We start from the raw sequence: 16929 nt of genomic DNA, 5'->3' as shown, positions 1-16929 counted from the left end.
AACGTGCCATGAACATGCTGAGCTAGGAGGGAAGCATTCATGGTCTTTTTGCTTTTCGGTAGTCTCTCAAGGCAGCCTTCACTAGGTGTTTCCCTGTCTTTGGAGGGCTTAGCAGTCTGATTGTCCCTGTGGCGATGGTGGGTCACAAGGAGCAACAGTGAGATTTATGCTCAGCTTTCCTGGTTGTTGGCTTCTCGCTCTCGCACACCTGTGACTAGGGAAAATAAGGAAGGATCTGTTCAAGCAACATCTGTCTGAGGACACTTGAACGTCTAACCTGCATTTCCATCTATAGCATGACAACCCATTCAAAAATGTATGAAGCAGAGTGATGCTACTTGCAGGAAAGGATGTGGTGAAATAGGTGCCTTCTACCATATGTGGTGGCAATGTCAAAGGGTCCAGAAGTTTTGGAAGCAAGTATTTGAATATGTAAGCAGATTAGCTCAGACTCTAGAGTACGGTATTGGGTTTCAAGAAAGGATTGTATGTTTTCCTGAAGGAAAAGGGGATTGAAGGGTATAGATAGAGGATTAATATGCAGGTCCTGGACCTGATGGGCCGCCGTATGAGTGGAGTGCTGGACATGATGGACCTCTGGTCTGACCCAGTAGAGGCACTGCTTATGTTCTTATGTTCCACTCAAGCTGAACACCTTCTCAATCTAAACTTTTGGACTTAGCATTTATAGCTGCTAGACTGACACTTGGCCAGCAATAGTGTATGCAAAATGTACCTATTTTAAGAGATGTGAGGGACCATTTAGGAATAGATTTTCGGCCCTTTTAACTAATCAATGGGCAAAATTTAATGATACATGGGAGAGTTATATTGAATTAGAAAAAGAAGCCTTAGGAAAGAATTATTTTCTCTATCGTTATGGAACCAGGTCTCCTGGGAGGGGGGTGGGTGTGATAGGGAATGGGATTCTTTTAACTTTACTATTTTCTAATTTATTAAGCTGATACTAACTGTGTGCTGTACTGAGATTATTTTATTAAATGAAAATGAAAACCCACACTGCCAATATACAAAGTATATGAGTGGTTGTCATTGTGCATAATGCCGAGGACAGGCTTGTAGAGACAGCTTTTGTTCGCTGTAATCATTTGCAGCTTTTTCTAAGCCTTGAAGGGAATGAACGAGCCCGAAGGAAATGCTCCTCCTGACGTCCTCTCTGTCTCTCTCATGTCCCCTAAAGCAGGTTGTACCTTCCCTTGAAGAGTCGGTAACAGTTGCACATCACATACTTGTTGATCCCTCTTCTCTGTCGGAAGAATTCAGCAATGGATCTGATCCAGGTGAGTCACTGCTGGACTGTGGCTGTTTCTGTGCTTGCAACTGGCATTTCTTGCACTTCTCTTACTGCATTAAGTATTGAAAACTGAGCTTTTAATTTGTATTAATTATCATTTGACTCGTGTGCTTTGGAGTTCTTTTCTGACTATTGAATTGTACAACGCTGAGATTTGGCTGGGCCATAATTTGGCAATTTATCAAATTTTTAATAAAGATAAAGGACTCAGGTAACCCTGCTATTCAGGCTGAGAAGTGGAAGGGGGTGGCATTATCACCAGTACTGGTGGAGCTTCTTGCCAAAAATATTAGTAAATATCAGAGCAAAGATGTAGGTTCAAAATGTTTTTATAGAATGCAGTTCATATTACCCAGCCTCTTATCTTTCCCGGCTCTTATTAAAGAGGGGGGTGTAAGGATTGTAATGGCCCCACAATGTTAGGATTGTAGGGGCCCTTACAAACGCCAGGTCCCAGGTTCAATTCCCTCACCGAAGATTCACCAGGAATAGAATCAAATAAGAAACACAGCCAGAGGTGATTGCATAAAGAATATATTATAGAAATAGGCTTATGGAAAAGTAAGATTCATAAAAGTTACACTTAAACATTAAAATTAAGGAGAGAGCAAAGCAGTTTCCCTGCCTTACAGAGTCCAGAGGAAAAGAGAGACAGAGAAGCGTGAAGTTCCAAGGAGATCCAGAGAGAGATTGAGAAAGGGGGATGGGGTGATGGTCTAAGCTTCGGGTTCCATAGATAAAGAGAAGGATAGACAGAGAAAGAGAGAGAGATAGAAATGTGTTGCAGAGAGGAGGCTTTTATAGCTTGGAATCTTATTCTGAATACAGAAACTATTGTATTTCCCAGTATCTTTCTGTTTAGAATTTGTAAACTGTTTGAAACAATGGTTAGTTTAATTGATAAGGAGGGTGTGATACTTGCAGGCGTGGTAGATGGGATTAGTCTCTGGCTTCTTTGTCCCATTCAAGCAGCCTGTCTTCTTGATAAATAATCCAGGCTGGCTGGATGATTAATGTTTGTGAATTCTGTGCAGGAGCCCATAATTCTGCATCAACATTCCAGTCAGATTGATATAATTTCCCATAGGCCTTTGCTGACATTGGTTAGGGCAACCAAAAATGCTGCTTGCTAGCAATAGCTATGCTGACAGGGGGGGCAAGGGGACATTGCTTTTTGCTCCCGTTGAGGCAAAGGTATTATATTATGCTGCTTTCTGTTTGACTTGGTGACACATTTTCTAAGTTAGATTTAATAAAAATGTCATGGATATTCTGAACGTCCTAGCAAAGTTCAAAACCCTGGGCTTCTCCCTTTTGTAGTATTGTAAAATCTTAAAAGCACACGGGGCTTAAAATCTATTATAACTTTTTTTTTCAGGCCAGCAGTATTCCAAAGATGAAGAACATAGCAAGGAACTGAATGAGGAAAGCAGTGAAGGGCAGGAGATTTTGCAAGAGCTGGAAGCAGAGGGCACTACAGACCTGTTGAGTGTGAAATTTGTGGTTAATGAGGGTGGGAGATATGTGTGCCAGCTCTGTCAGAAGACATTTAAAACGGTAAGCTATGCAGACCCACATACAAGAATAGTCTCGTCCAGCTATGACACATTAAACATGCAAGCAGCTGCTTCTGGGACCGATATCCTTCAATGCAAAAAAGCAAGCAGGACATTTTCTTTCCTAATCACAGGTTAAAAGGCAGCCAGAGGACTTGGCTCTTTCCGCAAAACCGCTGGTATTTCCAGTACATCCTGGAGACATGGCATGGAGTGAGCAAACAAACTAAATAATAACAAAACATAAGAATTGGCACTGCTGGGTCAGACCAGTGGTCCATCATGCTTAGCAGTCCGCTCACGCGGTGGCCCCTAGGTCAAAGACCAGCGCCCTAACTGGGACAAAGCTGTAGATCTTTTGCTAGTAATCTGCAAGCTATCATTTAGAATGAAATCATTTGATAAAATCTTTCACAAAACTCTTGAGGAAATTGAAACATCATGGATAGAAAGCAGTGGTCTGGGAACTGGTTAAAAAATAGAAACCAAAGTAGGACTCGATAAATGGTTATCAGTGATATTGAGCTGGAAAAGTGAGGTGATTATATCTGCAGAGAATGTAACATTCCTTCAAAATTGCTGAATCACGAGTGGAGTTTGGAGAGTTTTGGGGAGACCTAGCAAGACTAGAGGTTCGGGCAGCCAAGGGCAAAGTGATGCACTAGGAAAAAAATAATCCCAACTATAGGCCTAAAATTCTGGCTCCTGAGTTAGGAAAAAGATCTTGGGGTTGGTGTGAATAATTAGTTGAAATATTCAGTGATCAAAAACCCAAATGGATTGTTAGAAATGATTCAGAGAGGAATGGAAGAAATCCTAGTTATTCTGTTGATCCACGGTGTGTCCAAACTTTGCATATCGTGTGAATGTCTGGTCAGCCCATCTCTAAAAGGTTATAGTGAGACTTCAAAAGATTCAGAGAAGGGTGACCAAGAGGATAATGTGGATGAAACAGCTCCCCGATGAAGAAAGGATGACCAGGTGGAGAAGAGGTGGCTAATGAGGGGTGTGTAAAAGGTTTGTAAAACCCGGAGAGGTGGGGGGGGGGGGGAACAAGTAAAGGGAACGGCTGTATTAAGATGAAGGAATTGTTTGGTGCCTCTGCTGTGCAATTTTGTTGTGAAGGCAGTTTGGTTTCAGTCTGCGCACCCCTAATGCTATTTAGTTTTCCGTGGAGTTTAAGTGTTTTTTTCCCATTGGGAGCAATTTTGGAAAGAGTGCACACTGTTCACGAAGGAGCTTGACACAAATGATAGGGGTATAAAATGATCAGAATGCATCTCCGTTAGCATGTCAGGATTTAAAAAGGGTTTAGACAAACCATTATCAGCCACGGCTTATTATACTGTATCGCAGTTTATGTGTCTCCTGAGATTTCAGATGTGCTGCCACACACTGGCGAGAGGCATGTCCTGGAGGAAGTCGGCTAGTGCAGATGACTCTCCTCCTGGCTGGCGTCTGTCCTCCTCCCGGATCCCTCCACGTACTTCCGGGTGCCTTTGCCGTACTGGGACAGACCAAAGGACCATCAAGCCCAATATTCTGTTTCCAACAGTGGCCAACCCAGGTCACCTGTCAAGATCTCAAAACAGTAAAACAGGTTTTATGCTGCTTATCGTTTTTCCATAAAGGTATTTTAGGAAATTATCCAAACTTTTTTCTGTAAATTCTGCTAAGCTAACTGCTTTTACCACATACTCTGGCAACAAATTCTAGAGTTTATTTACACGTTGGTGAGGAAATATTGTAAGTTTACTACTTAATAGCTTCATTGGAGCTATAAGGAATGGATGCACTCCTTGGGGGTCTTGCTGGGTCCTTGTTAATCCGGATTAGCCATTGTCGGAGGCAAAATGCTGGGCTGGAAGGTCTTGGGGGAAGGGGGGCACTGGAAGTTGAGCTTGCTTCATACTTATTTTATTGTTTATTGCATCTGAATTAATAAAGGAGATGTTGAGAGTCCGAACTACAAGCATATAAAAATGGCTAAATATTTTGAAACTGTGGAATGGATGTTCTCGATTCAGGCTTTTTATGGAGAGTTTGAGATGTCCGGACGTGGATTGTTTTTCTACTTTTAACAAACTCTCCATGGAGAACATCCATTCTTCTGGCTTTCCTGTGGTTGTGATTATAGTGAACTTTGGACTTTGTGGTCTGTCAGGTAGTTTTTGTATTCGGTTTTGTTCGCCTTGTTCTAATTCTGTCCAGGGATATTTTGTGTGTGTGTTTTATAAAGTACCTGTTAGTGGCTATTGATATTGTGTGATGTAATTTGCCATGTACATGATTAATTTCTGGCTTAACAAAAGTTGTTTCCGTGTGTCTTTTCCTTTCTTAGGCGAGTATCTTGAAGGCACACATGGTTACTCACAGCACCAGGAAAGATTATGAGTGCAAATTATGTGGAACCGCTTTCAGAACAAAGGGGTCCTTAATCCGACATAACAGGCGGCACACAGGTGGGTCCCCTTCACTTGAAACCCTTGAACGTGGCCTTGATCAACAGTAATGTTCAGGGGTAGGAAGATTGGGCCTTTTCGTTTTCTCCTTTGTAACCTTGTCTATCTACTGCCTATCAATGGAGGTTGTCCAGGCAGTTTTTACATTCAGGTACTGGGGCGTTTCTCCCTATCTGTCCCAGCACAATCTACCTATTGTACTTGTCATGTTCTCAACACCCTCCAGCAATTACTGCTACTAAATCATTTCTTTTTTTTTTTTTTTTATAATTTCTTTATTCATTTTTAAACTTACATCAAGTGTACAGTAAATATCAACCAAATATAATACATCACTTGAAAAATTTTCAATATCATACACCAAGAAGATTTAACCCCCACCCCCCTCCCAAATTCATATACAACTAATATATACCACATGAAAATAATATCTTACGACAATCATCTATATATTCTTAATGGAAAAACAAGAAATCCCCCCCCCCCCCAAATCCACATGTGTATTAAGATTGGGAAAAGTGTAACTTATTCATTACTATCTAATATAATAAAACGCTAGCCGCGCATGCACACTCATACCTGCGTGATCTCTGATCCGTAGGTCCGTGGCTAACGCTCCCTCTCTCGCAGACCGCGGTCTTGCCGGCTCTGGCTCCCTTTCCCGATCATGTGCCTCCATTATCCAAACGTCAGAAATTTTTTAACAAGCCATAAATCCTGTAACAAACCCCCTCTCCAGACTTAAACTGCTGTTGTGACACATGTCAGGCGGGGATTGACAGAGGAGCCGCGGCACCTTTTCAAACCCTCCCCAGCACTGCTGCCATCGTTGCTAAGTTTTTAAAGTCCTGAAAAGCCGTCGGCCGTGAAGTATGCAGGTGGCATACTTCACGGCTGATGGCTTTTCAAATCCCCCCAGCACCGCCGCCATTGTTAAGTTTTTGGTTGATTTTTTTTTTAACCTGGTGGTCCAGCAGTATCCCTACCTCGCTCTCGCGGCTGCCAACGCTGGAGAGAGCTTTGTTGTTAAGGCCTGGCTTCTTCAGGCAGCAGCAGCATTTAAAATTCGCTGCTGTTGCCGGCTTCAAGCCTTCCTCTCTGGCGGGTCCTGCCTACTTCCTGTTTTCATGAAGACAGGACCCACCAGAGAGGAAGAACTGAAGCCGGCAACAGCAATAATTTGTGAATGCTGCTGCTGCCTGATGAAGTTCAAGGAGGAAAGGGAGCAGAGGGGGGGAGAATGGCTTGGAGGGAAGAAGACATAGCAGGGCATGCAGGGAAGGAGGAAGGTATGCCAGACCAAGGGAAAAGGAAAGGGGAAGAGAAGGAGGAGATATCATATGGAACAGAGAGAGAGAGAGGGCGGACACTGGATGGAAAGAGAAGAGAGGGCAGTGAATGGAAGGGGCAAAACAGAGGGTGAACAGTAGATAAAAGGGGTGAGAGAGGGAGACAGACACTGAATGGAAGTGTGGGGGAGAGGAGGGACAGCCGCTGAATGGAAGTCTGAGGGACAGGGGGAGCAGACATTGGAAAGAAGTGGGGAGAGAAAGAAAGACAGATAGTGGGAGGGAGGGAGACAGAAAGGAAAGAAAAAAGAGACAGGGGTAGGGAGAGAGACAGAAAGACAGCGGCAGAGAGAGACAGAAAGAAAGAAAGACAGACAAACATATTCTAGCACCCGTTAATGTAACGGGCTTAAAGACTAGTAATTTAATAAAGGTCCCCACATATCCTTAAATTTATTATAATAAATCATTTCTATAGCACTGTACATTCAACATACAATAGACAGTCCCTGCTCAGAAGAGCTAGCAATCTAATTGGACAGGACATCTCAGGGTTGGGGAGATTATGGGAGAGGAAATGATACAGGGATCTGACAGCAGTGAGTGAGAGTTAAGAATTGAAAACAGATTCAGAAAAGTGGGCTTTTAGCTTGGATTTGAAGAAGGGACGGAGTCTGGAGATGGCAGTGCAAGAGAAGAGGGGTTTGCCTGATGAATGGAATTCACGGGGAGGAACATAGGAAGAGATAAGTGAGGAGAGATATTGGGGGGCTTCAGAGCGAATGAACTTGTAAGTCAGTAAAAGGAAAATGAATGGAGAGCCAATGAAGTGACTTGAGGAGAGGGGGAATGTGAGAATCGCAGCAACTTTGCTGGAAATCTTCATGACCTTCACGAAATGCAAACTTTTCCTTTTTAACCCTTTGGCAACTTTGCTAACAAATATAGTGAATAAAACTGGCTTCAGAGGATTGAAATGTTTCATACGGTGTTAGTTAGTCTTCATGGATTTCTTGAATAGCAGGGTTTTTATTTCTTTTCTGAAAGTTTTGTAGTCTGGGGTCGCGATTAGTAGATTGGAGAGTTGGTGGTCTAGTTTTGCTGCCTGTGTGTCTAGACGGCCATCGTACAGTTTTTTCCGTTTGATGTCTCTGATTGGAGGGTATGTGAATGGTGTCTGGGTTCTCCTGTGTCTGGTTGGGGTAGTTTGGATTAGGCGGTTGTTCAAGTAGGCTGGGCTGTCACCATTTATGGATTTAAATAATAGACAGTAGAATTTGAATAGTATTCTTGCTTGAATTGGGAGCCAGTGTGAGCCAAGGTATGCCTTGGTGATGTGGTCGAGTTTTCTTAGTGAATAGATTAGTCTCACGGCTGTGCTTTGTACTGTTTGTAGTTGTTTTATCATGGTTGCGGGGCAGGGGAGATAGAGGATGTTGCAGTAGTCAAGGAGACCTAGGACTAGGGACTGGACCATGAGCTGGAATTGTTTCTGTCGAAGAATTTTCAAACTTGCCTTAGGTTTCTCATGATCGCAAATGATTTCTGTATTGTTTTGTTGATTTGTGGTTGCATGGTGCAGCATCTGTCTATCGTCATTCCCAGAAGTTTGAGTGGGTTGAATGGGGTAGGTGTGTTATGGTTGGGGTTTTGGGTTTTTTTTTTTGAGAAGTATGAATTTTGTTTTGTCTGGGTTCAGCTTTAGTTTGTGGTCTTCCATCCATGTTGCCACTATTTCTAGAGTTCTGTGTAGTGTGTCTGTCATGGTGGGCATTTGCTGGTGAAAAGGAATGAGAATGGTGATGTCATCTGCTTAGCTATAGGAAGTTAAGCCTATTTTGTCTAGGCAGGTGCCGAGGGATGCAATGTAGAGATTGAAGAGTGTTGGGGATAATGGCAATCCTTGGGGTACGCCACGGTTCTGATTTATCTTTGTTTGTCTTTACTCTGTAGGTCCTGAATTGTAGGAATCCTTGAAACCATGTGTGTACTTTGCCTGTGATTCCTATTGTATCTAGTATTTGTAATGTATCTTCTATATTGTTTGAGCCCAAGTGCTATATTTTGGATTAGTTGTAAACGGTGAAGCTCTTTTGTTTGAAGGCCCTTGGAGAGAGTGTTGCAGTAATGTATTGACTGGTAATGGGCCTTATCAAAATAGTGTGTATGGGATGGATGTATAGTGAGGAATTTATCAAGTGGATTAGAAGGCTGCTAAAACCTTTTCCTTTTATCACTCTATCCCCCAAATTCTTTGTGAACATGCTATTAAAACACTTTTATATTTCCTCCTGCCTAGACTGCAACCTGCTTCTCACTGAACTATCTTTCCAATTTATTAAAAGTTCTGTTCCACTAGGGTCACCACACTTACCTAATCCCTCTTCTGAAGTCGCTTCATTGTCTCACTGTCTGTTTTTGCATACTATTCAACTTCTCTGATTGACCTATTGAGGTCTATAAAATGAGTGGAGTGGAATGGATAGATGTGAATCGCTTGTTCACTCTTTTCAAAAATACTAGAACTAGGGGACATGTGATGAAGCTACTAAATAGTAAATTTAAAAGAAACTAGAGAAAATATTTCTTCACACAACCTGTAATTAAATGCTGGAATTCATTGCTGGAGAATGTGGTGAAATCAGTTAGCTTAGCGGGGTTTTAAAAAGGTTGGACAATTTCCTAAAAGAGAAGTCCATAGGCCATTATTAAGAAGGATTTGGTGAAATCCGCTGCTTATTCCTAGGATAGGCAACATAAAATCTGTTCTACTACTTGGGACCTGGGTTTGCCATTGTTGGATCTTCGGTCTGTTCCAGTGTGGCAACATTTATGTTCTTATGTGAGCCAAGTCTAGGACAGTCGAGCCATTGTGACATCACTGATGAGGTTGGCTCTTAGCATTGGCGGAATGACATCACAATCTCTGCTCTGGAATGTTGCTACTCTTTGGGTTTCTGCCAGGCACTTGGGACCTGGGTTGGAAACAGGAAACTGGGCTTGATGGACCTTTGCTCTGTCCCAGTAGGGTAATTCTTATGACCTACGGCTCCTTGCATATCTCGCACTCCACATCTCGGCAGCTCTGCTCAGTCAAGTAAGTTCCTCTTATCTGTGCCCTTCCTCCCCAAATGCCAGATTCTGTTTCTTCAATCTTGTTGCACTGAACATCTGGAATAGACTTCCTGAGATAATGTCATGCTCCATTTCTATTTGTATTCAAATTGAGGCTAAAAGCCCACCTTTTTAAGTTTCATAGTTTCATAATAGTATATTAAAATTTGATTAAACGCTTCTCCTGGAATTCAAAGCATTATACAATAAAAAAAGTTCAAATATGAATAGGGAACAAACAACAAATAATGAACATAAACCTTACAAGATCGACATACTTGGTAAGGGTGGTGAGAACAATAGGAAAATAGGAGAGAACTTCAATTTGTTGAGAGAGAAAACATAATAGGAAGGATATGACTAAGTAATAATTAAATATTAAAAATAAAAATAGGATAAATCAATTGTAGGCATCTTTAAAAGGATGTTTTTAAATTGAAATCTTAGTCACTTGCTGAAACTCCCTAATCTCCTGTTTGTATTGTTGATCTGTCGAGCAAACTGTAAACCTTGAGTAGGGATGGTCTCTATACTGCTATTAAATATAAATAAACTAGTATTTTAGCCTGTTATATTAACGGATGCTAGAATATGTCTGTCTGACTTTATTTCTGTCTCTCTCTCCCTCCCGCTGTCTTTCTTTCTGTCTGTCTCTCTCCCTGGCCCCCTTTGTCTTTCTGTGTCTCTCCCTGCCCCTGTGTCTTTCTTCTTTTCTTTCTGTCTCCCTTCCTCCCACTGTCTGTCTTTCTTTCTTTCTATCTATCTGTCTCTCCACAGCAGCAGCAATCCCTCCCCCTCCATTTTCCTCCCCCCACACCACTTCCCTGTGCAGCAGCAGTTTTCCCCCTACCCCCCCTTTCCCTTCCCGCGGTCTGGCCGGCTCCTTTAGTCCCCCTACCCTTCCCTTCCCTTCCCGCAGTCCTGACAAACCTTCCAATTCCAGGAGTGTCTGCATCACTCTACACACGCTGCTTCGGGGCCTTCTACTGCCCTGATTTACTCTGGCACGTCCCTGATGATGTCATCAGAGACGCAGCAGAGCAAATCAGAGCAGTAGAAGGCCCCGAGGCAGCGTGTGTGGAGTGCTGCAGACGCTGCTGGAGTCGGCAGGTTTGTAGTTGGGACCGCGGGAAGGGGAGGGGCGGCAAAGGACTAAGTGAGCTGGTCAGACATCAGGAAGAGATGGGAGGGTAAGACCGTGAAAAATCTTACAGAGTGAGTGGGAAGCTGCCAAAGGAGTCTTTTTGGTCAGCACTTCTCTTCCCGAGCCGCTATTTGGGTTCTGCTGCCGCGAGCGTGGGGATCGTTTTAAGCGCACATACGCACTTTGCCGGCCACGGACATATGGATTAGGGAACACGTGGTAAGAGTGCGCATGCGCGCTTAGCGTTTTATTATATTAGATACTTAAAAATAGTAATCGATTTTACATGTTTTTCTTTTCCATGCCATTAGTTTTTCTTCATCACTGTTTCTCTGCTGCTGGATCTTGCTTGAAATGCCAACAGCCTGTGTTCTGGGGAAAAAAACACTTGTCTGTCTTTCTAAAAGACTCTGGGAGGCAAAGTTCAGCTTTTGTATGTGTGATGATTAATCAGTGACCTCTGCTGACTTTATTCCTTGTTGAGCTGACAGACTATTTTGCGGTTTCCTTTTGCTAAAGATGAGCGGCCTTACAAATGCAAGAAATGTGGGAAGAGTTTCCGTGAGTCCGGGGCCCTGACCCGTCACCTCAAGTCTTTAACACCATGCACGGATAAAATCCGATTCGGCATCAGTAAGGAGATTGTGGTCAGTAAAGAGGTTTTACCTGCAGGTAAGTTCAGCTTGTTGCCCCCACCCCCCTAATCTCATGTTGTCTTATCTTCTGGAGCAGTAGCCTCCTCGGGCTACTTAATTCCCCAAGGTTCCTTTTGGATTTTGGTGCTAGTTTGAGAGTTGATACGTCCTCAGTCTAAGCAATTCATAGTTCACTCCTCTGAAGGGCACCTCGTGGTGCAGTTGGATAGGGCAGGGGTAGGCAAATCCGGTCCTCGAGAGTCACAGGTAGGGGACAGTGAAAACGATGATGGTCCCCCAATGAACCTCAGTTCGGTGTTATCACCAGTCACAGGTTCAGGGTCTGAGGTTTTCACAACAATATTTATTATATTTTATATACAGTAGAGCTGTGATTATAGAAGGCAAATCTATCTTATACATATTAATTGCAGATCTCCTGAAAACCTGACCTGCCTGTGGCTCTTGAAGACCGGAATTGCCTACCCCTGGGCTAGGGCCTCTTCATGCTACCTCCGCTGCACACCCAGGACTAAGCAGCCTGGTCTGTAAGGGCAACTGACCTGGCTCCAAAAAGTACAGTACCGAGTATTCGATTCAGCCCCAAATACGTTATTTGCATTTGGCTAAATAGCGATTCATATTCCAATGCAGGTAATCTGTGACTCTCTGTTCTAAATCCTGCTGAAAGAACCACTTGATCTCTGATTTGACTTTGCTTCTTTAATCATTTGCTATTTTAAAGCTCGATGCCCATTATATGAGTATTTGGCCAAGTAGTAAAATATAGTAGTTGGTTCAGCTCTGGTATTATGTCCTCCTTGCTACTTTTAATTTTCTTGTTGTTCTCAAGCCACTGTCTATCAAAACTATGCCATACAAGCTTCTGTCTTGGAGTTAGATATGCAATCACAATAATACTTGCATTTGTTATGTAAAAAAAAAAGCTTTTTCTTTGTCTCTCCAGACTGGCACAGACAGATGGGTTTACTTTCCTCTGCCAGCAGGTGGAGACTGAGAACACACTGAATTCCAACAGTGCAAGTGGACAGACTCTCGATAGAGCCAGTCTGTGTTCTCAGTCTCCAGCAGGTGGATTGGTAAGGCTGTGCAAAGCTGTTATATTTTTCTAGGCCTTTCCTTAGGAACCTTTGGAGAGGGGCTTTTTCAGGCCTTTGTCTTTCCAAACTGAGCTTGGGGGGTCCCATTAAGGCAGTGGTCTCAAACTTGCGGCCCTCCAGGTATTATTTTGCGGCCCGTGGTCTGTACTAGTGCTGCTCACTCTTTGCAGCATCCTCCGGCTTCCCCCCGGCCTCCCGCTCTTATCTTCAGATAATTACCGCAGCCTGCAGAGAAGATTGCCGATGCTGTAGCGATCCTTGCGGGCTGCCGTCGTCCTCAGCAGCATGTTCCCTCTACCGCGATCCTGCCCCTGACGTCAGAGGAGGGGGCGGGACCGTGGCAGAGGGAACGTGCTGCGAAGGTCAATGGCAGCCTGCAAGGAACACTACAACACCAGCGATCCTCTCTGCAGGTTGCGGTAATTAGCTGAAACTAAGACCAGGAGGCCATGGTGGGGGGAAGCTGGAGGATGCATTAAGGTGTCTTGAGTCCCTCCCTCCATTCCCTCACCTCCCCAATTTTATTTAAGAGGTATCTCAGCTGTACGCCTTGCTTGGAGAGCCATTAGAGTTTAATTGGGGGGGAAAAAACCCCCAAACCTGGAGCAGAGCCATTGAGTTTTTACTTGTGCCAGTGTGAAGGGAAGTTGTCATTCATTAATTTTAACTGCATCCAGAGTGTTAGTCTCCAGAAATGATTAGTAGACCTGGTAATCTAAAGAGACTGGAAGCTCCTTCCTTAGGGTTTATCAAGCAACAGTGCAGCCAGGTAAATGCTCTGACGCTCACAGGAATTGAATGAGTGATGGAGCTTGATAAAAGGAGGGCAGAGTAAAGTGGCCAGGGTGAGTCCGTCAGTTAACCTCTTTTATAATCCTTACTTTCTTCTCTCACATCGCTAACAACTGAGAATTATTGGGAGACACTTAGCCCTTTCGTTGATTCCTCTGACCCCTTTGAAAGCTTCCATCTGCATCCCCTTGCCCCAAATAGTTAGAAAACTCTCCCTCAGTCTCCTCCCTTCCTTTTTTAAGGCTTTTGCCCTGTCTTTAAACATGTCCTCCTCCTACGCTGTGAATGTCATTTTGTAACCAGTTCTGAGCTGTTGGGAGGACAGGACAGGATAGAAATCTAAATAAATCTTTCTGAAGTTTGTCATCTTGTTGGAAGGTAAATCTGATATTTATTTAGGACATAATATACAGAAGTCTTTGAAGAAGTTTTATCCTGCGTATTTTACAGAAACCTTTTTGAAGTTCTGAGGTTATGTGACTTTCATTGTTCATCTTTAGTTTATGAAAAGTATTTTTTGAGGGGGGAGGGGCAATAGCAAGCTGGCGAGGAAAGCCCTGGTTGAAATGCCGCGTCTCCCTCTGGGCCACTCGGATACTGCCTTGTGCCCACTGAACCTAAAGTTTTTTCCTGGAAAAGTGATCTAAATTTAATTTCTCCAATTTCTATTAATAATACAGAATTAAAACAGGTTTCCACTATCAAAATTCTAGGCGTTTTATTAGATAATAATTTCACTTACCATGATCACATTAGTAATACCGTCAAATCATGTTTTTTTTAAATTACGTCTTATTCGTTCACTTACTAAGTTCTTACATTCTAAATCCATTAATATTCTTATCCATTCTCTAATCATTTCCAAATTAGATTATTGTAATTCCCTTCTCATCAATACCACTCAAAAGGAAAAAAGAAGATTACAATTAATCCAAAACACTGCTGTTAAATTAATTTATAATGCCAAAAAATACGATCATGTCACTCCCCTCTTAATAAAATCTCATTGGCTTCCTGTAAACCACCGCATTACGTTCAAAGTCTTACTTCTAGTTTATAAAGCTATAAATTTTAATGAGCCACAGTTTATAAATAGATGGTTAATCCCTTACAATACTTCTCGTTCACTTCGCTCCTCTTCTTCTAACCTTCTTACGGTCCCCTCTTTAAAGGTAATTGGTACTAGGCGTAACGATATGTTTTCAGTATTTGCCCCTCAATCATGGAATCTTTTACCTCAGTATATTAGGGACTTAAAAAACTTAGCCGTATTTAAAAAAGCATTAAAAACTTTCTTCTTTAAAGATGCGTATGATTCTTAAAGTTTTTTTTTTTTTTTTTTTACCAAATTTAACTTCCCCTCCTATTTGTTTTTTACCATAGTTGTAACCCTCTTTTTCTTGCTATAATATTGTAATTTCTCCCCCATTTTTCCTCACAATTCTTGTATGTATTGCGTCTAAAACTAATATTTGTTTTAATATATAAGTATTTTTATTTGTCATTTTTTTTTTTGTTTTGTTTTGTTTTGTTTTAATCTATAACAAAAATCAGTTTTTATATTATCACCATTGTTTATTTTACATGTTTTATGGTTTTGTACATCGCCTAGTAATTTATAATAGGTGATTCATTAAGAATCAATAAACTTGAACTTGAACTTGAACTAATGCTAAATACCAAATCCCTAGTGTTGCTGGCTAAGGTATGATTTGCCATTATACTCCTAACAAAGTGGGTTGCGAATGTATGATTAGGATGTGATGTCCATATTCTCAGTGCTTTACTGTGGCGGTGTTTGCATTAGTTTGCCTGGCCTTTGACTTCTTAGACAGTGGCTGTGAACCCAAATCTGACCCTTGGATCGCGAATGATCTCAAGGCCATATGTTTGCCCTGCTAGCTGCCTCTGCGGTAGGAGAAGACGTTTTATATGTTTCAGAATGCCTCTGACACGCACACCTTTTGGGGTCTGATATACCTCCTTTCTTTGCTTACCGTCAAAACGGTTTACATATTAGAGGCAGGTACAGGGTTAAGCAAGCTGGCCAGAGTTACAAGGAGCTGTCATGGGAATCAAACCCAGTTGCCTCCGCACTAACCACTCGGCTACTCCTGCGCTCCGCTTTTGAGATTTAGAACGTGCAAGGGTTGTTGTTTTTGCTAATCCACAATGACACTATGGATGTCCTTTGTTTTATAGGAGACTCTCTTCACTTTGCTTTTAATAGAGGAAATTTCTTTTCTCCTTAGGCTCCAGTGAGTCCAACACAGAGACGGTCACATCTCTCATGCGGGAAACTATTGAGGGCTCTCCAGTCATCAGCCTTGTGACTGACGCAAAGGGAAATGTTCTACATGAAGTTCATGTGCAAATGCATGCGCTACCTCTGCAGACCAAAGCTGAGGCCCAGGAGGTGACTTTCCTTTTGTTACTTATACAGCCATCCAAGGGAAATGCATGCCTCGAACAACTCGGTCCACGCAGCGCAGAAAGCATACGACTCCCCTTTTTTCTTCTTCTGACCAATACTCATGCTCCATCTAACCAGCCTTAAAACCTCTCCCATACTCTTACTTGGAAAAGAGACGGCTGAGGGGAGATGGGATTGAAGTGGAGTAGAACGGATACAAATGGATCGATTTTTGCTTTGCAATAGCTGCGGGATCTACTGGACAACAATTTTTTTCAGCAAAATTATGCATAGATATTAAGCAGCTCACAAAATATCATGATAAAATCTCCAAGAAACATAGTGAGCAGCTGTAAAGGGCTGGAGATAGCACTTAAGTCATGCAGTAGTTCACATTTATCTCACAAATCCATTGCTGAATGGGGTGGACATTCAGAGTATCTGTTGGGTGCCATATTCACTCCCACATCTGCAGAGTAAGAATTCCTTTTCTGTGCTTAAGTCTTGTTTTGCTTTCTATTCAGATGTCAGAGGCTGGGGAACTTCAGGCCGATGTGGAGCTTAATGAGAACCTGCTACGTCAGGCCATGAAGAACTCCGGCATCGTCATTGAGACTGTGACAATGGAGGACCTGCAGAAGTGTGAGCATTCCTGCGTCACGGCTTCTGAGGAAGTGGAAAATGAGGATGTGGAGGCCGAAGGGGCCAAGTGCACCGAGATGGATCCAGAACCGGTATGTCTTGGGCTTTACCATCTGTGTTCACGGCCTGTTAATCTCGTAGGTTTTTATCTAAATAAAGTATTGTTTAGGATTCTGCTCTCCTTTTTAATAGATAGATGGAAAGAGGCCAAAGGAGGATGAGGCCTACATTTGTTCCCATTGTAACCAAGCTTTCTGTGGAGCTGCATCTCTAAGGATACATGCCAAGGGACACCTAGGTAAGTAGGATTGTCATATCTGTTGGAGTAATGCCTGTATTCTGCGTTTGATCCTGGCTGAAGTCTGTAAATCTTAGCAGGATCAGCCAGTTCATGCAGTTCTCTTTGCATCACCAAGGGAGAAGAAGATTTAAGCTGTCAAAAAGGG

At 42.6% G+C, this 16929-nt stretch overlaps 1 protein-coding gene across 6 annotated transcripts in view; it reads left to right on the top strand.

The window, feature by feature from the left end:
- The window catches only part of E4F1 (E4F transcription factor 1), a 64923-nt gene that overhangs the window by 23217 nt on the left and 24777 nt on the right, over positions 1–16929 (top strand). For 4 of the 6 annotated variants that reach the window (XM_033914082.1, XM_033914077.1, XM_033914079.1 and 1 more), the window contains exons 3-9: positions 1202–1301; positions 2694–2872; positions 5213–5333; positions 11400–11552; positions 15681–15844; positions 16366–16575; positions 16676–16781. In XM_033914082.1, the coding sequence (XP_033769973.1) occupies positions 1202–1301; positions 2694–2872; positions 5213–5333; positions 11400–11552; positions 15681–15844; positions 16366–16575; positions 16676–16781 (1033 nt within the window). The remainder of the gene's footprint in view (positions 1–1201; positions 1302–2693; positions 2873–5212; positions 5334–11399; positions 11553–15680; positions 15845–16365; positions 16576–16675; positions 16782–16929) is intronic. The other 2 variants (XM_033914080.1, XM_033914078.1) reach the window with 1 other exon arrangement.

Source organism: Geotrypetes seraphini, chromosome 11 (assembly GCF_902459505.1).
Source record: "Geotrypetes seraphini chromosome 11, aGeoSer1.1, whole genome shotgun sequence".
NCBI lineage: Eukaryota > Metazoa > Chordata > Amphibia > Gymnophiona > Dermophiidae > Geotrypetes > Geotrypetes seraphini.
This window is presented reverse-complemented; position numbering and strand designations above follow the sequence as displayed.